At 40.0% G+C, this 22,197-nt stretch overlaps 1 protein-coding gene across 15 annotated transcripts in view; it reads right to left on the bottom strand.

Moving 5' to 3' along the window:
* The window catches only part of RIN2 (Ras and Rab interactor 2), a 235,161-nt gene that overhangs the window by 3,390 nt on the left and 209,574 nt on the right, over nucleotides 1-22,197 (bottom strand). For 14 of the 15 annotated variants that reach the window (XM_060185955.1, XM_060185963.1, XM_060185967.1 and 11 more), the window contains 3 exons: nucleotides 11,118-11,423; nucleotides 9,183-9,314; nucleotides 1,745-1,908 (listed from right to left, as the gene is read on the bottom strand). In XM_060185955.1, coding sequence (XP_060041938.1) covers nucleotides 1,745-1,908; nucleotides 9,183-9,314; nucleotides 11,118-11,423 — 602 coding nt within the window. The remainder of the gene's footprint in view (nucleotides 1-1,744; nucleotides 1,909-9,182; nucleotides 9,315-11,117; nucleotides 11,424-22,197) is intronic. The other variant, XM_060185988.1, reaches the window with a different exon arrangement.

Below are 22,197 nucleotides of genomic sequence, written 5' to 3'. Positions count from 1 at the left end.
GTTTCACCACTTGTGAAGCTTTCCCCCTGCAAGTGGGAACCAGAGGCTTGAACCTGGGTCTTTGTACACTGTAATGTGTACACTTAACCAGATGCACCACTGCCTGGCCCCAATATTTTCCTTTTTTAAACTGACAGGTCAGCTCAGGACTGAAGGGAAGTGATCTCAGCCGATTGCCGCGTGGTATCATGAGGGCTCACTGAGACAATGGAAGGGAAATTTCTGAGGAAGGGCAGTTTGCTCTGCACATAGTTTGCTCTGACACTCTAGGATTTGGAACAATTTATGGTGCACTCTAGCTCCATTTTACCAATCCCTTCCTCTCCCATCCTGCTCCTACTCCCCCACATTTGGCACATTCACTTGATATATATTTACTCATTAACTCTTGAAGAGAACATTGTGAAAGACACCTACAATAACCCCATTTAACTAGTGAAACAGGCACAGTGATGCCAAGTAAGTTGCCCAAGATCACATAGCTAGTTCATGGCAGAGTCAGAATTCCAGTGTCTTCTCCACTAAGATGTATTATCTCTCCAGTGTGAGGTGTGTGTGTGTGTGTGTGTGTGTGTGTGTGTGTGATTTCAGAGTATTGAACAGGAAATAAATGAATACATAAGGACAAGGATGGTGAATCTGGACGTGGAAACAAATCCATCCTTTCTGCAACTCTCCATGTGACACACAGGAACACAACACATATTTTATACTTTGTGGTTTTCAGGCTAAATCATCATTTTTCTAGACCGTGATCAAATCAGGGGTCTCTATGTTGGGTAACAGTCTCAAGAGATCTAACCTGCCATTTCTCACCAACAAACAAGTTCTCTGGAAATCCCATAGTCCTAGGCATGAGCAAAATTATAAATGTGGTCCCTAAGCAAGACTAGGCTCAGATGCTCTATTTTATTTACCTCCAGGATTGGTGCTTGTAATCAGTGCCTGCATAACTCAGCTGCACCCTGCAGCCATTCTTTCACTTTCCTTTTGTTTTCACTTCTATTTGATAGAGGGTGAGTGGCACAGAGAGGAGGAGAAGTAAAGAGGAGAGATACAACAGGAGAGGTACCAGCAACACTGTTCCACTATTTGTGAAGCTTCTCCCCTCTGCAGGTTGGGGCTTGGAAGGAGTTCACCAGGTTCTGGAGCATGATAACATGTGTGGATTACTGGGTGTACCACTACTCCAGTCCCTAGGCTGTGATGCTCATCACTTCTGGTCAAAAACAGCTTTGAGAACTGATGCTGTAGTGTGATTATGATGCTGGGGTGTTGTGTTCTGTTATGTTCTTTGGTGTGAGGAAGGAACAAGGAAGGAAAACAGAAAAGATAGCTTTCTCTGCTCTCTCTGCTCAGAGCGACTGGCCAAGGACAGTGAAAACCCTGCTCTTTCCACTCAGTCAGTCTCCTGGAGAAACAAAGTACTCGGCGCCTGTGCCAACAGCTTCCTCCTCCTTCCCCACTTCTGTCTGCTTACGCACTGAGTCTCAATCTGAACATTGTGGGAGAAATCCTGCCTTCATTTGACATTGTTTTTGTAAGGGCAGCAAAACTCGGGCTGAATCCATATATATTTTCAAATTTAAGGAAAACAGAGAAGTGAAACACCAACGTCAGAGGGTGGTTTAAAATATTCCCCTTTCCACCAGATGAGTCAGCCCAGGGAGCACAGCAGGCGTCAGTTCTGCGTACTGGACAGAGGAGGTTGGAGGGGCCCAAGTCTATCCCGGTTGCTACACACCTGAAAGTCATCCACAGAGGGAATGGTCCTGTTTGTGGTTCTCCGCTTGTGCCACTGCCTCAAGGTGTCTCTAGTCTCTGAGCTGAGCAGCCTTGCTGCTTGTTCCTCCTGAAAATTCTTGATGAGAGAGAGCGCTCCGTAGGCACTTGTCAAGTAATAGCCTCCTGGAAGGGTAGATAAAGAGGGGTTTTCAAGGGTTTACTACTCAGGGAAGAACACCTTTGTGTTTCTTCTATTTCTTCCAGAGTTCTTTGCTGAAACCCTGGATGTAAGAGAGCCTCCTACCCCTTCATACATCCTTTCATCCTAATGGATATACTGGGGTGACTCAGGCCTGGGCTAGGGGTACCAGTCCATCAGTCAGTCTCACAATACCCTCTTTCTATGGAAGTTTGATATATTTTTTTATAGAGGCAGAAAAGCAGAGAGAGAATAAGAGAAACCACAGCTCTAAAACTTTCTTAAATCCAGTGCATTGTACACATAGCAAAGTAGCACACTATTCCAGTAAGTTATTTTGCCAACCCTGGAAGTTCCATGCTAATGGGCAAAAAACAGACTTCTCCTTCTTTTTTTTTTTTTTTTTTTTTTGGCTTCACTGGGTCTTTGTGATTGCATGATTCCACTGTTGCCAGTGCAGATTTCCTTAAAAAAAAAAAAAGAAAAAGACTAACAGAGGGAGGGAGAGAGAGAAAAGGAGAGATACCACAGCACCTGTTGTGCATGATACTCTTTTGTAACTGAGCCAAGGGCTCAGAAATGGGTCCTTGTGCATAGTAAAGTGTGTGCTTTACCAGGTGAGCTGCCTCCTGGCTTATAAATCTCCAAATTTATCTCAAGTCAATTGTGATAAAGCTTTGCCAGCAAATAGCAGGGTACTGAGACCTGTGGTGGTGGTGGAGGTGTGTGTGTGTGTGTTTGTGTGTGTGTGTGTTTGTGTGTGTGAAAGGAGCAGCCTTAGCTGTTCCAAGGGCAGAATATTTACTTTAATGAGAGGCAGTTGTTTTTTGGAACTTTTCTATATTTCTCTCTTTCTTTCTTTTCAAAAATTATCTTTATTATTTTTTTTCATTGGATAGAGATGGGCAGAAATCGAGAGGAAAGGGAGAGAGATGGAGAGAGGCAGAGAGATACCTGCAGTCCTGCTTCATCACTTGTGAATCTCTCCCCCTGCAGGTGGGGACTAAGGGCTTGAACCGGGTGCTTGCACATTGTAATATGTGTGCTTAGTCAGGTGAGCCACACCCGGCCCCTCTTTTCTTTCTTTTCACTAGAAGACTGCTCAGCTCTGGTTTATGGTCATGCAGGGGATTAAACCAGAAACACTGGAGCCTCAGGCATGAGAGTTTCTTGGCATAACCATTATGCTATCTTTAAGAAATTAATTAGTATTATGCAAAAGTTAAGAGAACTATATACATTTTGAAAGAACTACAGCAGCTGCAAGTATATCCAGGAAAATGCAGATACTTGCAAATACCTCCTCCCTTGATCCTTTTCTTATCCTTACTTGGCGACTAAAATGGCAGGACATAATACAGAAGATTTCAAGTGGCACCCCAATTGATGCTGCATTTAGCAATAATTTCTTGCATTCAGGGTAGTATTAATAAACTTATAATATTATGCAATGTGCTCATTGTTTTGTGATACATAAGTGTGCTCACTGTTTTGTCCTAGACTATCATTTGGCTCCTTGAAAAGAACTTGTAAGCTTCATTCTAGGGAACTAGTAGATGGCACCATATGTATATATTTAACATTACCTAATTGAGGGGACTGGGAAAGTGGCACACCTGTTAACGCACACATATTGCAGTACTCAAGGAGCAAGGTTCAAGTCCTTGGTCTCCACCTGCAGGGGGAAAGCTTCATCAGTGGTAAAACACTGCTGCAGGTGACTCTCGCTCTACCTCTTAATCTCCCCTTCCTCTCTCAATTATCCAAAATAAGTAAGTAAATATTTAAAATATTTTCTTAAAAAAATACCTAATTGGGCTAGGGAGACAGCATAATGGTTATGCAAAGGACGGTCATGCTTGAGGCTCTGTGGTCCCAGGTTCAATCCCCAATACCACCATAAACCAGAGCAGAGCAGTGCTCTGGTGCAAAAGAAAAAACAAAACAAACAAATAAACAAACAAAAAAACCCCCAAAACCTAACTAGGCACAGCATTCGTCATGAAATATACTTTGTCATAATACTTAGTGAATCTCTACTATAACCATAATTCAGATGCAGAGTAAGGGGATGAGGTTGTAAGAAAGAGAATAGGGGAGAAAGATGCAATATAATGGATATATAAAAGTGGTTTGATGCCTGAGGTTCCAAAGTTCCAAGATTAATCCCTCACACTACCATAAGTCACAGGTGAGCTGTGCTCTGGGGAAAAAAAAAAAGATATATCATAGCTATGCAAAAACTTTTCTGTGCCTGAGGCTCCAAGGTCTCAAATTCATTCTTTAGCCCCACTATAAGACAAAGCTGAGAAGTGCTCTGATGGAGGAAATAAAGAGAGGAGAGGAAAAAGAAAACACATACACAAAGAATTTGAGTTCCTGTGCTCTGGGAGCTTAGGTATTTATTTAAAAGGAAACTGAGGAGTTATTCATGCAGGAATCAGAAGTCAGTTCTGTTTAGGTGAGCTTTATTTGAAAGTACCAGTTTCATCACCAAAGTATTTAACTGCTCAAGCAAAGGCCCTGAAGCATGTGATTTCCCCAAAGTATTTAACTGCTCAAGCAAAGGCCCTGAAGCATGTGCTTTCCCTCCTCCTGCCCCCTCTCTGCTCCATAAGTGGTAACAATCAAGATGGCAAGAGGCCTATCACCTGGGTGATGGGCAGAGTCCCCTGTGAATTGCATTAGGCATGTAACTTGAGAAAGAAGTATGCTGTTATCATTTTCAGGTAACCAACAGAAACTCTGGGGTTAGTCTTCTGCAACAGCATTTAGCCTCCTTGGCAGTGTACTTTCCATGCACATATAATACATCTGGTTTTTAACTTAGAGTTCTTTAACTGAGCTTAACACCACTATCACCTGGGTGTTAAGACCCGTATAGCATTCCCCATGTGCAAATCATTTTGAACTGCTGACTTTTATTAACTAGTTTCTCTACAAACAAATCAGACTCAGTATAGCAATTTCTAAATGTAACACAGAGGATTACAGAAGAAATCAGTTTGGATTTAATAATATTCAAGCCAGGCTGTGTGGAGGGATCAGTACTGGACCTGGGACTGGGGGGGTGGACTGTTAAAATTAAGTGGTTTGTTTTTGTTTTTGGAGAGGGTTATTTCCTTTGGATGTCCAATTGTGATTCCAAAGCTCTTTAGTGCCTGGATAACTAAAGAGAAAGCTCAAAATGCTAGAAACACAAAACTGACCACCCTTTGAAACATATGGAAGCAATTAGATGAATGTTTTAAATTTCAGCAAAACTATAGCCCTACCACAAGAGCTGTGCACTTAAAAGGGATTCTGTGATGTCTTTTCCGTAAGTGAAAATACCTGCTTAAACAGCAGAAAAGAGATGTGAACTGCTGTCCCACAAACCAAAGACAACTTTGGGCAAGCTATGGAGGGCAGGCTCTGTAATCTATCTCTCTGCTCAGCAGCCTCTGCAGCCCAGTCTGCACAGCTGCAATCCACTGGTGCTCAGGCCTAGACTAACCACAGCCAAATTGACGGAGCAGCCTTGCTCTTTTAAGGAAGGCTGCCAAGGAAACAAGACACAGTTAAAAGGAGACAGGTTCCAGTTTGAGTACAGCTCACTGGCTGCTCTAAAGGTCTTTCACATGTGATTTCCACAAGTGAGGACAGACACTTGACCATCTATCACCCAGACTATGTCTAGGACAGTGCCCTGTTCTAGGGAAATATTTGGGAAAAGTAGCAGGAAGTGACTGTCTCAGTCTTAGGGCCACAAAACATAATCATATGTTTGTCCTAAGTGTACACCATCAGCAACAAAATGGTAATTTTCAGAGTGAAATTTGCATGCCCTGTAACCAAAGCCGCCCCCCCCCCCAAATTCTATACACTTATGACTAGGGTTACAGATTGAAGTCAATCCTTCCCCAAGTCTCACCAGAAGGATATCAAATTGTAATAATGCTTCAGTGGGAAAAAGGAAATCACAATGTGGAGACTAGCAAGGCTTCTCTCTGACTTGGATAAATCCAAGGACTTTCCTCATCCTAGTTGGACCCCAGGGAAAAGCAGAAGAGAACAAGTCCACTTCAGCGCCTGGCAGGGGCTCCTCAAGGAGCATCTAGTTCCAGGGTTGTGAATAGTAATAAAGGAAAATCAAAATGGGAGAGAGTGAAGAAGATGAAGGTGGCTCATTCATATCTGCCTGTGATGAGAGAAAGGATGAATATACTCATCACTAACCTGAGTCAGTACAATCACTCACAAAACAGTGAGGGGCAGAACTCAGGGTTCCTGCAAAGGCTGTTCCTCTGAAAAGAAAACTCAAGACTTGAGGAGACCAAGAGATACTTGTGGCTCAGGGGGTGGGAATACATTTAATCTTTCTCCAAGGAAAGCCCTTGTGAGATGCATTCATTCCCTAGAGAATCCTATCAACACATGGCCCTTTTTACTTCAGCCTGGACAGAAACTCAATGGGGTAAAGAAAACAAGTCAATTCTGTGTAGCAATTCATTGTTCAGTGTCTGTCTGGGCTCTTCCCAGGACACATGAAAATGGACTAACAACATTCACAAATGCCTGTTTGTCTTCTTTTAAAAAGACGGGTTCACATAAGAGACTCAGTTACTTCTGCTGTTATAGACAGTACATCACAGTAGTGTGGGACTATATGAAAGCTTGGTAGAGCTTAGGGAAGCTCTCCCATCCTCGGATGGAGGTCTGGAAAGACATCCCTTGTTAACCTCTCTCCTCATAGAAATGAGCCAAGAGGGAAAAATCTCCCAGACTCAGTTTCTCCTTGTTAGTCTCTCAAGCTCACAGAAATCCTACAGGCCTCTCACACTTAGTTTCTCCTTGCTAACAGGCCAAATGGTTGCCTGCTTTTAGGTTCACTCTAAGTTCATGATAGTCACTCAAAGTTCACACATCCACTTCACCTTTTGATCACAAAGGAGAACACACTCTATCATACACCTCAAACACCAGACAGAGAAACCCCCCAAAACTCCTATTTCCTTATGTTCTTTGATATCTATGATTTACATCAATCCTTCTTTTTCTTCTCTCTATCTCACCTTACTGGTTTAACCCCTATGCTTCTCTCAAATGCCTTTGGATAATTAACTTGCCTGCATCATGGAGACTAATTGTCTTGACCTTTATGTATCATATCAATTCTTGTCATACCAGCCCCCTACCATAGGGGCAAGCTGACCTTTAAGAAACCTGTAATATCTGACGTATTTGAAAAATGTTCTCCCCACCTGCAGGGGAGTCGCTTCACAGATGGTGAAGCAGATCTGCAGGTGTCTATCTTTCTCTCCCCCTCTCTGTCTTCCTCTCCTCTCTCTATTTCTCTCTGTCCTATCCAACAACGATGACATCAATAATAACTACAACAATAAAACAACAAGGGCAACAAAAGGGAATAAGTAAATAAATAAATATTTTTAAAAAAATGTTCTTTGTTTAAATCTCTATATAAACCCAAACCCACCCCCAAATAAAATGAGTGTTTGTACCAGAATGCTCCCCAGGTCCTTTTTTCTGTATCACGCAGTCCCTGAGAACCAGTGAGAGAGAATCAGTGGCTTATCTCCTGGCTGGAGCCACTCCACGGGAGTGCCAGCACAGTAGCAAACATTCATAATGAAATACCTAACTGATGTGCAGGGAGAAGAAATTTCTGCTAAGACATGTTGGGGCCAGGCAAGCACAGGAAGGAAACTGCATGGTCAGGGTAAACTGAAAGCAAATCACACTATACACATACTGATTAAAAAGTAGTGGATACTACTACTTTTTAAAATATTTATTTATTACCTTTCGTTGCCCTTATTATTTTATTGTTGTAGTTATTACTATTGTAGTTACTGATGTCATTGTTGTTGGATAGGACAGAGAGAAATGGACAGACACCTGCAGACCTGCTTCACTGCTTGTGAAGTGACTCCCCTGCAGGTGGGGAGCCAGGGGCTTGAACTGGGATCCCTATGCCGGTCCTTGCACTTTGTGCTATGTGCACCTAACCTGCTGTGCTACTGTCCGATTTCCGATACTACTTTCTATAGAAAAAAAAAATCAATGCTATACTCATCTTAAAACAGTAGTTTTGTTTTTTTTAAGATGAAAGCAAAATTTAGGCCCTTTTCAATTTCCTTGATAACAGCAGCAGGATATTATACTGGCATTTGAAAACATTTTTCTAATTAATTTTACAACTCTTTTGTAAATCAAAAACAACCATTCTTTTTAAAAATAACATTTGTTCTACTGAATGGAATTTTGTATTACAAGAAAAAAAGTCAAACTGGGTGAAGAACAATTATGGCAAGGTTACATTTGTGTGTAAGTTTCTAACTTTTCCTAATTTTTATTATGATATACATTATTCTTATAGTTACAAAAAGTTATTGAAGTGGTTTGGGAGGTGGCACAGTGGATAAAGCATTGGACTCTCAAGCATGAGGTCCTGAGTTCAATCCCTGGCAGCACATGTATCAGAGTAATGTCTTTTTTTTCCCCCCCTTTCTTCTCTCTCTCTACCTGTCTATCTCATCAATAAATAAATAAATAAATAAAATCTTTTTAAAAAGTTATTGGATTCTTTTTTTTTTTTTTTTGTCATTAGTGGGGCTATACTACTCCAGTGATATAATAATGTTCCTGCTTGAACCTGCGTTAGGGGACATGGTAAAATAGGCATCCTCTCAAGTGAACTGTCTTGCCAGTCCTACATTTTTTTCATTAAAAAGTAAAATAGTGGTCTGGGTGGCACAGTGGATAAAGTATTGGACTCTCAAGCAGGAGGTCGTGAGTTCAATCCCTGGCAGCACATGTACCAGAGTAGATATCTGGTCTCTCTCTCTCCTTCTGTCTTTCTCATGAATAAATAAATATTTTTTTTAAAAAAAAAAGTAAAATAAAAACAAGAAATGTTTGATTCTTTGAATTTAAAAAAATGCATACCTAAAACTGCAGTTGACACTTAAGGTGTCACAAAATAAATACATAAATAAATAAATAAATTAAAAAGTACTCATAAACTCTTTCATGGGCATGGAATTTTATATTGAGGGTGATGACAATATTCTGGAGCTAGCTAAGATGGAGTGCTGTACAAACGTATGAATGTAGTCTATACAACTGAATTGATCACTTTAAAAATGGTCTACTTCATGCCGTGTGAATTTTACTCAACAGTAACAACATGAAAGTAAAATTGAAAAGAAAGCACCCAGTTCCTCCCTCTGCCTCCTCCCCTTTCAAAACACATTACCTTCTCCATGTAGCAGTGATGGGTCTAAGAGCTCCATCATGTACTCAATTTCAGTGTCCAGTTCAAGCATGTCACATTGAGCTATGACATAGGTCAGGACGGGTAAGAAGTCATCAGCTCCATACATCCTCCCTAGGGATTAGGGTGAAAGGAGAAGATGGAGAGTTTTACCATTTCTTTCTTTCATTTCTTTCTTGCTGCTTTTATTAGCGATTGATGAGTCATTCTGGAAGGGAATGTGCTATTCATAAACAGAGGTGGGTGTTTCTGGAATCCTGTGTTGTCTGTGACCCTCCCCATTATTTAGGTCTGAGACCAGCCCTATGTTGCGATTTCAGAATGAATGTCTATGAGTCAATGAACATGTGTGAAAGACTTTCTTCTCATTTTTTAAATGATTTTCATTAACTTGTGCAATAGAACTTTAAAAATATTTATTTATTTTTATTTTAAAGGGAGAAAGAATGAATCAAAACATCACTCTAGCACCTGCAATGGCAGAGATCAAACCCAGGGTTACATGCATGCAAGTTCTGTGCTCTACTGGCTGAGCTTCCATCCCAGCCATGGACATATTTTGTCCTTCAGCAAGTAATAAGATATTTTCAAAGGTATTTATTTTTTATGTTGATCCCTTGTGTTTTGTTCTCTGTGTAGATAAATTATGATTATAACAATATGACTAATCTCAGATAGTTAAGAGCAAACTGTTTTATATTCCATGCGAGCACGATTTCTTTAAATGTGTTAAACCAAGACAAAAATGTTTGATCCTTATTTCTAATTTTCATTAAAACACTGTTTTTCAAATGGGGGGGGGTGATTTAGCCCTCCTCTTTCCATACCCGCCCCCACCCCGCCAGTATTTGCTACTATGTGGAGACATTTTTCATGACTTTAGGGTGGGGGGATATATACGACATTCACAGGAAGTAGCCCCCACAACAAAGAATTAACTACTGGTTCAAATGACACTGGTGCTACAGTTCAGAACTGCTTTAGGAGAGTCTATTCTGTGCAGACATTTTGGGAATTTGGGGGAGTGATCCTTATGAACTTCAGGAAATAGTTTTTGTATGCAGTATAGATAGGCTTGAAATTTTCACAGGTTACATTTATATGCTATCATTACCAGCCCAGAAACTGATGATTTAGTATCCCATTTATATCTACTCAAGCACTGGTTAATGAAGCCTGTCTTTCTTCTTTGTTGCTTCACCATGAAGCAATTTTACACAGATGGAAAGTTGGTCATCATCCATGGAATTACACTGGGTTTACTGAAGACCTGAGACAATGCAGGTCTCAATCACTGTCCATTAATCATGTAAAAATCAGCACAGGGGGAAATCTTGGCTTACTTTTTAACTTTGACTCAGACATGAAAGTCTTTCTGCATAATCACAATACTATCTCCCCTGTTTATGCTCTTAGTTTCTGACACAGGTTGTAGGTAACTACACAAATGCTTCTTAGCCAAAATGCAGCAATAATAATCACTAATGTCATCATCATACTTGAGGTTGTATATATATATCTTGTTTCTTCTAATTCTCATATTATGAATGCTAGTGTCATATTAGCTGGAGCTTGCAAGTTTGGTCAAGGTAGGCAAAATTCTACAATTAATCAGCTCACCCACAGCTAAGATTTGAATTCAAACTCCAAAGAGTGAATTTGTGTCCATTACCCTGAACTAAATATTTAATAAGCTGATATGATACAAAAATCTTGTGCCCTTTACCTGCTTTGTTTGGAGGGGGGGCACAGGGGTTGCTACTAATCTGTAGCATGTAATATATGTCTAGAAATCAGGGTATTATTGTATTTTTGTGAGCCACATGGTAAAATTATGAGAGTGCAAGCAAGAAAAATGAGGTATAAGAAAGCCTGGCCTGTTATTGTCACCTAGTAAGTAGTCTTTGGACAGCCTACCTGAGTTGTTCTCCATAACAGTGTAGATAAGCTTGCAGACTCTCAGCAGCAACATGACTTTCTTTTCTGGCGAATACATTTTCTGCATGGTCATGAATTTGACTTTGATTTTCTCCACATCTACAAAATCAGGGGTTGGAGCAAAGACCCCCAATTCCTGTGGGTTCCTTTGCCGCACGAGCTGCAGGTTTTCCTTAAGCTGTTTCCATGAGCCATCAGCCATATGAAAGTCCTTCAGCATGGTCTCTACGTGTCCCTTGAGAGGCTTCAAGATGCACTTGTGCATAGCCTTCTCCAACACCACATCTGCCAAAGAAAGTGCAGCCACTGTAACCATTATCTGAAGAAAGAAGAAACGCAACGTCTACTTTCCTAGAGTAAATATCTTTAATTATACACATTTTTTTTATTGAGGAAACAAGTTATAACATTGAACCCGACCTATCACTAAAACTTAGCTGTACTCTGACTCATGTCCAAATTTTTTCTGCAAAGCCAAGAAGAGTGAATTATCCCTAAGAGAGTCTTAGTTTCTTTTGCATACTCAGTACAGTTACATATACTTGTTACAACCATTTTTATGCTCTCTCCTCTAAAAGCACAGGCAATTATTTAAGAAAATGTGCTTCTGACCTTGTCTTTCAACTGATTATCCAACTGACAGCTAGGCAAATGCACTGTTATAAAGGACTTTTTATTATTTTTAATTTTTTATTGATTTAATAGTGATTGACAAGATTGTAGAGTAAGTGAGGTGCAATTCCACACAATCCCCACTACTAGAATTCTGTATACCATCTCCTCCATTGAAAGGTTCCCTATTTTTTATCCCTCTGGGAGTATGGACCCAGGGGGTGTGGAAGGTGGGAGGTCTGGCTTCTGTAATTGCTTCTCTGCTGGACATGGGCATTGGCATTGACCAATCTATACTGCCAGCCTGTTTCTATCTTTCCCTAGTGCAGTAGGGCTCTGGAGATGTAAGTAAAAGGGCGCAATGGTTTGCAGTGACTCAGTAAGTGCCACAAGCAAATAAAAAGACCTAAAAAAAGACACCATAAAGTACTTACTCAAATAGTTTCTACTTAGACCTAGATACCCTCCTAACCTACTTCCTATTTCACTTCCCTTACTCATTCTAAGTCCAACTGTGTCAGATAAAGTAAGGACTACAAAAGCTGGATAAGGGCAAGAGACCGATACATTAATGATGGCCCTTTTGGTCACTACCAGGCAACCCTATCATCCAGGGCCCCAGTCGGGGAATCCTTGGATTCCCACATAGATATGATGGACCTAGATCTGTAACAGATCCCTCTCTCCACCATTACTGGTCATCTCCATCAGGAATAACATCATAAACTCTCTTGTGGACCTCTAGAGGACCTTGCCCTCTATGCAGAACAATAGTAGGGGCTGCCCCACTCTCCAAAGGGAGGCTGGGTCAACATACTCTGCCACTCAAGGAAGGTGGGTCTAGAAACCCAGTTTCTAATGTGCTTTGCTGGCATATAATATAGTATTTTACATGAATTGCCAGAGTTCAATACTGAGAAATAATTGTTTCTTCTGTGACTCTATTGAGAGAGATCTCTTGAAAGTTGATAAATGATTTCTTTTGGATTTTATTTAATACACACTGTCCTTTGATTATTTCACTATGTCAAATCATAGATATGAGTCTGACTGTATGTTGAGTTAAGGAAGGACTTTCTAATAACACAATTTCAAGATCCCTTAATTCAACTAAGTATACACATTCTCTTGGATTAGCTTCTAGACTCCCATATCATTTATTGGCTATAAAAGACATTGGTTAAGGCTTGAATAAAATCTACACATAGTGTTAACAATTAGTGTAAACAAATATTTTTTTTAGGAGATTACAGTGTTCAATGGGTAAAGAGATACAAAGTTTGAAGCTAACTAGAATGGTCTAGTGAAAGAAAGGTGGTGTGTGTGTGTGTGTGTGTGTGTGTGTGTGTGTGTGTTCCACCCAAACAGAGAAGAGAAGAAATGTAGCCCAGCTAACAGTTAGAGAATATAGGTGAAAGGTAAACATATTTCTTTGTCTCAGTTTTGCAGCCTTTCTGTAGGTCTACAATGTTTTCAAAATGAAATATCAATTTTTTTGAAATGTCAATTTTTGAAGTATGCTTCTATTCTGTTAGGAAACACCTTTAGGTGTGGGAGGCAATTCTTCCTCCTTCTTAGAATAGTTGCATCATGTAGTAGCTTTTGCTTTCTTGCTTGATACTAAAGAAATAAAGACTATAAACTGAAGATCCAGACCAAAGGTGATTTATACAGTAACTTTCTTCTTCTTCTTTTTTTTCTTTTTTCTTTTTTACCAAAGCACTGCTCAGCTCTTGCTTATGGTGGTGCAGGGGCTTGAACCTGGGACTTTGGAGCCTAAGGCAGGAGATTCTCTTTGCATAACCATTATGTCTACTCCCCTCCACCCAACTTCCACATTTTTACAACATTAGCTTTTCAACCTTAAATGTTTGCACAGTAATATCAAAGCTTCCTAGATAGAAAATGACACCTAATATGTGAACTTGAATGTGATTCCATTTTGGAGGTTCATGGATCCTTTTAGTTAGTTATTACATTGGAAATATTTGAACTATTTGGCTTCTGGAATTCCTAGCAATGGATCAGATCATATTGTTCCAAATTATCACAGGTTATTAGAAGATCAGGGACTGAAGGAAATCTAAGCCAGATACACAATCACCCCCAGGCCTCAAAATCTTCTATACCCCAAAGTTAAAACAAATGCCAAAGTCAGCATTGACCCTTTAATAATCAGCTTCCTCAGCCCAAGTTTTAGTTTGTTCTATTACCTCCATATTCTATTCAGCAGATCTTTGTTTAAACATGCTGAACTTTCTACAAATAAATTACATGTTTATATATATATATGTATATATATATATATACATATATGTACATATGTATGGAAAGAGATTGAAGCAAAAGTGGTAAAAAATTAAGAAGAAAAATGGAATATTTTTACTTTATACTTTAAGACAAATCACATGGCTTACACTGGTTGTGTTGTACAAAACAAGTGACTTTATGACATAACTGACCTTGCCCTATATAATCATTACAAAGATAAGTAAATAATAGTAGTGAATATCAAGTTTTCAGCTGGGGTGTGTTCTAAGTACTTTGTTTCATTATCTCATTTAATCCTTATAAAGACCTTTTTTTTTGCATAATACTGATACTAAGCTCATTTTAGAGATGAGGAAACAGGCTTGGATATGTTTACCATTTTGTGTTAAACAACATGGTTGTTTTAAACAAACATGTATACTGCTTTCCAGAAACCAATCACTTATAAACTTTTAAGGTTTGATAAGCATTTGCTATTTTATTCTTTCATCCAAAAGTTCTGAAAGCTACATACATGCTTATCAGTGACCACTACTCTGTTGAGTAAAGTCATCATTTTACTGGTGTCAAAGATCGCATCAATCATGACACAGGGTTGTAAAAGAATGTTCATAGCAGCAGCATTCATTAGTACTTCCAAACTGGAAAAAGCCCAAAAGCCCACCCCAATGGAATGGGTATAGTCAGTACATTTGTACAGTGAATGGAATACAACAGTGAAATTCAGTGGAATAGTCATTCAATAAAAAGGAGAACACTGCTGCTCCAGAGACAATGGGGATGAATCTCAAAGAAAGGAGCCAAGCATTAAAGACTATTTCTTTCAGCGCTTCATCTGCATAAAACACAAAAGCAGGCAAAGTGAATCTGTGATGACAGCAGTCAAGATGGCAGCTACCCTTGGAGGATGGAGGAGCTATTGACTAAGACACCTCCAGGAGGAAGGACATGTTCTTCATGTAGATCTGGGAAATGCTCACATGTGTGTATATATGTGAAAATTTGTTAAGCCGAGCACTTAAAATTGACACATAAGTGTCAGTTAAAGCTCAATAAACAGAGATAATCCAAACAAACAGAAAACAACTGAACATCAGCCTAAATTTTTCACCTTGAATCTCAAGGAGGACTTTGGGGGGGGGGTTGGCGTATGGGGGTAGTGTGCTGGGGAACAGTGTGTGCTAGGGAAGATGTCTCAGGATGCCAGGCTTGTATTTGCTCTAAGTCTTATGCAACCTATGACCTAATTATTCTATGCAACTGGCAGAGATACATAACTTCTCTCTAATATGGGCAGGAATCAACAGAGTCAGACCTCAAGGCCATAGCCATTTGACACATGATGTGAATGAGGGGGTACTTGACTTGCTGAAAATGAAGCCATTGCATCTGGAGAGCTTCCCTTCAGCATGTTAGTTATGGGAGAGCTTAAAACAAAAGGAGATTAGTTAGAAGAGACCCCATGGCACTGTTTTATGTAGATTATTCTATTTCACTTACTCCTTTTTAAACATTATTTGCTCTCTGAAATAAATCATTGTACATTTTGCTAATTTAAGCTATTTTACAATTCCTTTTATGTATCTTGTAACTAATAAAAGACCAGAGACCTCAGTGGTCAGTGCTACAACACCACAGTCCTTTCTCAGGCAGTAGGTCTAAAACTTAAGTAATAATCATTCATCAAAAGACTTTTTGTCACTTTCACAGGGGATGGGGTCTGTGGAATAATGCAAGGGATTGAACCCAGGACCTCATACATTTGAAATCTGTGCCATCTGATGTACATCCCTGAGACCTTTAACTTCAGAGAGAGGCTGGCTACTTCTGGACTTGAGTCTCTCTCTCTTTCTCTTTCTTTCTTTCTTTCTTTCTTTCTTTCTTTCTTTCTTTCTCTCTCTCTCTCTCTCTCTCACCTTCCCTCCCCTTTTCTCTGTCTCTATCCAAAATAAATACATAAATAGTATTTTTAAAAAGTTGAAAAATAAACTCAAATGACAGGATTCCAGTTCTCTCCAATAAGAAAGCCAGGTTCTGTTCATGAAAGATAAAGGAAACAACAGTTCAAGGAAGCAAATGGAACAGAAAAATATTTCATTAGCTGGACTGTCAGGATTAAAAAAAAATAGGGATTGGTCACATTCTTTAATTACTAACCACTATACGATTACTCAGGCAAGCTACCAAGGATAATCACATTCTTTAATTACTACTACTGTCGTTTACTATTATCCATGGTTACTTTAAATTCAAGAAAATAATAGCTCTTAAACTGTAAGAACAGTGACACTGTTCTACGAAATTTACATTGACTCTTCAAATCTTTAAACAAATTCCATGGGTGGAGGATAATCTTTTGTCCTGTCATTTCTGAGGCCTTACCCCTCCAGATCAACTTTCTCAGATAGAAAAACAGAAGCAAGGAGCTGGGTGGTGGATCACATGGTTGAGAGCATGTCTTATAATGTGTAAGAACTCCGGTTTAAGCCCCCAGTCCCACCTGCAGGGGAAAAACTTCACAAATGGTGAAGCAGTGCTGCAGATGTCTCTTTCCTCTGTTTCTTCCCTCCCTCTCAATTTCTGGCTGTCTCTATCCAATAAGTAAATAAATATAATTAAAAAAAAAAGAAAGAAAGAGAAACAGAAACAGAGAGGCAGAGACAGGAAGAAAAACACAATGCAGTGGGTAACCTGCATTATGTTCATGACAAAGCAAGTACACTATTCAACTGAGATATCTTGCCAACCAAAAAACTATTTTTTCATTTTACAAATATGGATACTGAAATCCTGAGAAGCTGCCACGCAGCTAGCAAGAGGGGGAGCCAACATTTGAATCCAAGAAATCTGGTTCTGAACTCTTGGGCTATATGTATTGGATTTTTTCCTCATACAAAAATACAGTACAAATACATGAAAACTGGAAAAACAAATTATAAAGAAGAATGAATATGGTGGTAATCAAATGTTTTCATTAAAACTGATTACTGTCTTTTAAAAAAATTTTCCAGTGATGCCAATGTAAATTCGCCAATGTGTCTTGGAACCCCACCTCTCCAGAGCCCTAACCCCACTAGGAAAACACAGAAATAGATTGGGAGTATAGATCGACCTGTCAGTGTCCATGTCCAGCAGAGAAGCAACTGCAGAAGCGAGACCTTCCACCTTCTGTACCCTATAATGATCCTGGGTCCATGCTTCAGAGGGATAAAGAATAGGAAAGCTTCCAATGGAGGGGATGGGATGCAGAACTCTGGTGGTGGGAACAGTATGGAATTGTACCCCTCTTATCCAACAGACTTGTCGATCATAATTAAATCAATAAAAAAATTTCCAGTAGCAAGGTAATGCTAGAGAATTGTTTGAACTATAACTTTCTTCTTTCTTTTGAAGTAGATTTGAGTGGGGGAGATAGCATTATGGTTATGTACAAATACTTTTTTATGCCTGAGACCCAGTAGGTTCAACTCTCCATACTACCATAAGCCAATGCTGAACAGTGCTCTGGCTTAAAAATAAGTAGATTTCCCTGGGAATATTTATGTAGATCTTATCAGCTGACCCTGAAGCTCATCTGTAACGGTAAAGAACATGTTATTTGTTTGGATTCTTATTTCCTTAATGTAATCATAGATAAGTAGCATTGGTTATATTGATCTCAGTACTGCCCCCCAGCCCCTAGTACAGAATAAAGACAAAGCCTAGTATAGAAAGTATAGTAGTAGAAGCAGAAGGCAGTGTTTAAAGACAAGAGGCCCTTTTTCTTCAGAGACCAGAAATTGTGAAATCTGAACATCAATGGTCACTAACATTTACTGGGTATCTACTTGTATAGTTTGTATTCACAGAAGGATATATATCACTGCACAGTATGTTAATGATCACTTCAGCCCTGTGATGGAGGAAACAGTGCCATTCTCGTTTGACAGGTGGATATGAGGCTTAGAAGTCAAGTGACTTACCAAGGCTAATGGAGACACCATGCAAGCCTGGTTGTTCCTATGCCAAACAAGAAGGGAGACAGATGCAACTCACTTTGTATAAGGGGAAAAGGTGTTGATGCTGTCATGCCCTTTGGCTATACAACTGGATGAAGGACTAGACCTGACATGTTCTAAGCAGTACTGTATACTTTCCATGTATTTAAACTGCTTCAATGGAGGCAAGTAAATAATCCCTATTTATCTTACTTTGAGTTTTCCCAGAAGCTGAACCCAAGATAAGGGCTTGAGTGTGAGTAGCTCAGTTGGGAAGCGAGTCCAGAAAGTGCTGGTACAGATAGAGAAAGGGAAAGGAGAGGAAAGCAGCTTGTGTCACTTATGAAATTAGTTAGCACTACATAGTTTGAACACAAGTCTGCCAGAAGGCCAAAGCATGGAGTGGAAAATGCCTCATAGTTGTTCTACCAGATAGGAGGCAAGTGGAGAACTTACATATATACCTAATAGTGTCTAAAATTCCTTCAGTGTCTAAATGCAGGCTGCTTCGGGAGGGTTGGGAGTACTTTGATTCTTTAGCTTTTCCTGCCTGCCTGGACACAGGTTCTGGAAACCTGAGACAGTGTCATGTACAATGGCACAAGTATTATAGCTGGACATTGAACTGGCAAGCAAGAATCAGTGGGTAGAACATAACACTGCCCACCTGACACCACTGAAAAACTATAGCACCAAAGACACAAGACCAACCCCAGACAGCTCAGCAGCAGCAGACAGGGGGCCTCCAAACTCAGCAGTCCAGCCTAACTGCTTACTCTGCTGTTGCACATCTTCTGCCTTTTAGTTGAGAATATTATTCAGTTGATCTCAGCAGACTTGGCAGCTTGGAGAAGTAGAAGATAGCATTCATAAAATCCATGCTGTTACAGCACCAAGACATGACAGAGTTGGTGGTTTAACCCTCAGTACATACTATTCATAGGGAGCAGACTACCTGGTGTCTCGGTAGCCCTCAGATCAGACATCAAATTCAAGTGGGCAGTTATCCAGTTAATTCTTGAGGGAATACATGTCCTTTCCAAGCCTTAGTTTTCTCATCTGTAAAAATGGGACCACTCATAGCTTCTGAATAGATTGTTGGAAGACTGGCTGTGATCTCTTTTCATAAGCATGTTGCACACACTTGACACCTAAGAAGCAGGACAATTCATTTGTTCCCTCTGTTCCTTTTGAACATGAAATGGATATCTTTGAAAAGAGACACCAGGTTTAATGATTTGGGCCAGTTTTGGTTTTTTTTTTTTTTTTTCTATGCTGACGGTGACTTACTTTGTTTGAAATAGGAACTGAAAGTACCTTGATTAATTCATTGAAAAGTTATCTGGTTTCCTATAGATCTTTCTTTCATTTGTGTATGGTTTATAGATACAAAGGCAGATCTGAAGTCTGGCTCTTGAAAGGCCCACTACTTTTTAGAAACCTCATTCCGTCTTCATCCATTATCCTCAAAACCAGAGGATGTGAAACTCTTTGGGTGCTGTATGCTTTTCAGAACAATGGAGCTAGGGAGGTAGAGACTCCTGAGCCCCATTTCCAATGAGAAAGCATGTAGGATGAAGTTAATCACCAAGTTTCAGGTTGACTGGTGTGTGTATGTGTGTGTGTGTTTGGGTGGGTGGAGGGCAGTTTCTGCTCTCTGTGTCTGTTTATTCAAAATCACTGGCCTTCTGGTTTGTCACAGTGTCTATACAGGTACTTATGACTAGCACTAGTTTTGATTGGTTGAGTTTGGAAAGAGCATATTCTTATCCTTCCTGGAGTCATATTCCTGAGTCACCACTACCTTAATGACTTAGATAGCTACTGGGAATCAGCCTTGCCTTCCACTCCTTCCTACCATGACCTTATGGACAAGCAGCTCTTGCTCTCACATGAAGCCAACAACAACACACCTCTTCGTGCCTCCTCCCCTTTCCAGTGCAATTCACTGCCTGGAATGTCCTTCTTGCCCCTTCCTACTTGCAGGGCAGCCTCCTCGCCTTCCCAGAAGATTTCTTGTCTGCCTATCTGCCTCCTCCTCACTTCCTGGACACTCAGTTTTCCCTGGAGTGAGAGAGAGAAAACTAGACTTCTCTGTGAATATCAGACCTAGGGGTGTCACAAGAACTATCTTTAGCAGGGAGTCTGGACGTTGTATATGTTCCCAAAGTAACTGCTAAATGGAACTGAACAGCACTCCTTTAGCTGGTTTTATACAATGAAATTTCTTCTCCTTCTCCCTGAAGAATACAGGAAGTGTGGCACTGCACACAAAGCAGCCGACTTCACTGTCTACCTGCAGGTATCTGTCATAACCCTGGCTTACATTACTACTGTTCAAAATGCATACTTAGACTCAAAGATGAGAAGTAATATAAGCTGCTTTATTATTTAAAGGAAGATCCCACTCAAATGAGATGATCCCAAAATAAAGACTTCAAGCTCTGGGGTGGCTATGAGTCTCTGTTTTCATTATTTTTGGACTTCAAGGAAGACCATTATGCAGACTCATCAGCTCTATTCATATAATATTGTGTGCGTGGAATGCATTTGATGCATTCCAGTGCTTTTTAGTAAAATGCCAGTAATAATGAAGACAGGCTAAAGAGATCAATCTTCTTTACAGATAGTTTGTGCAGATACTCTGGTACCAAAGACATAGAACTGAATTCTACCTCTATTCATGAAGTGACCACTGCTCAGTGGCCTGCTTCCATGGAAAGGAAATGGGGAGGGTTGCATTTAATTTCTAGAGTAGAAACAAGGCAAACATGGCCTTGGACCAGTGATCTTGAATATCAGTACTAATGGTAAGTCACATGGGTAGTAGGTGTACTTAAGCGTGGTGTGACCTCAACTTTGCAGTCATACCCTCCTCATAAAAGGGAACTAGAAAAGCACTTCCCATGGAAAGCATATGGGAAACTGTGGACTCAGACATACTTGCATCCTAATTTGAACTGGCTAGGCTTTTGTTTCCTTATCTAGGAAAATAGGGCTCCCAAGGCATTAAGTGGATTAATGGGGATTCCATACACAAAAAATGCTTGGTTAGCCACTAGGCATCTGACGCTTCTATTTAATCAGCATAGCATTTCAGGGGTCCCTTGGGTTGTATTCTCAATTTTTAGAAAAGATTTATTTACTTATAAATTATTGAGAGAGAAGAAGAGAGAGAGAAAGAGAGAGAGAGAGAGAGAGAGGGAGAGAGAAGAGAGGAGGAAGAGAGAGAGAGAGAATGTCAGAGCACCAAAAAAGAAAGAGAGAGAGAGAGAGAAGAGAGAAGAGAGAAGAGAGAAGAGAGAAGGAGGAAGAGAGTGAGAGAGAATATCAGAGCACCACTCCTCCACATGAAAAACTTGGAATCTTACTATGGACCTCATGCTTGAAGGCCCCACACCCTATCCACTGCATCACTTCCTGTGTCACTCATGCTCTCTCTACTTGATAATGTTTCCAGCTTGAGAGGTGTTTAACCTGCTCTTGAAATGGAAGATTCTAGAGACAACAATCAAGTACAGATACCTTGATGGGACTTTATGAAGTTCTCAATTCCCACCTTATTACTAGCAAGGGTTCTCTGAATGACTGATCAAAGAGATTCTTCTACACATCCCAAGGAGTCAGGGACTCCTGAGTAGAAATTTGAAACTCCAGTGTTTGAGTCTTTTAAAATTTTTTAAGTTATAAAAATCTATAAGGTGTAACACATATAATCAAACATTGATGCCCTAAAATAAAAGTTATACAACAGATGACAAAGAGGTGTGTCTTGTTGCAATCTTTATCTATTTAAACTAATGTTCACAAATGATACAGACATTCTTGGTTTGGGGCGATAGCTTACCTGGTAGAATATGCACTTTAGCATACATGAAACACTGGGTGTGAGTTCTTGCATTCTATGGGATCACGAAATGCATGGGTGGGGAGGGTTTGCTATATGGATGGTAGAGCTATGTGTTGTTATCCCTCTCACTCTATCTCTCTCATAAAATAATGAAAAGAAACTGGTCTGAAGAGGTTGCTCACAGAGGGTTATCACACAAACATGAGGCCCTGGGCTTGTTCCCTCATGCCATATTTAAAAAAGGGGGGGGTATAGGCATTCATTTTATGTATAAGCTGAAGGAAGCTAATCTTCCTCCTTCTCTACCACTTTCAACTGTACAAGGACATCCCCCCCTGCCAGGTGATAT

The sequence above is a fragment of the Erinaceus europaeus genome, chromosome 1 (genome assembly GCF_950295315.1).
Source record: "Erinaceus europaeus chromosome 1, mEriEur2.1, whole genome shotgun sequence".
Classification (NCBI taxonomy): Eukaryota; Metazoa; Chordata; class Mammalia; order Eulipotyphla; family Erinaceidae; genus Erinaceus; species Erinaceus europaeus.
The sequence above is the reverse complement of the archived record's forward strand: the minus strand, read 5'-3'. Positions and strand labels throughout refer to the sequence as shown.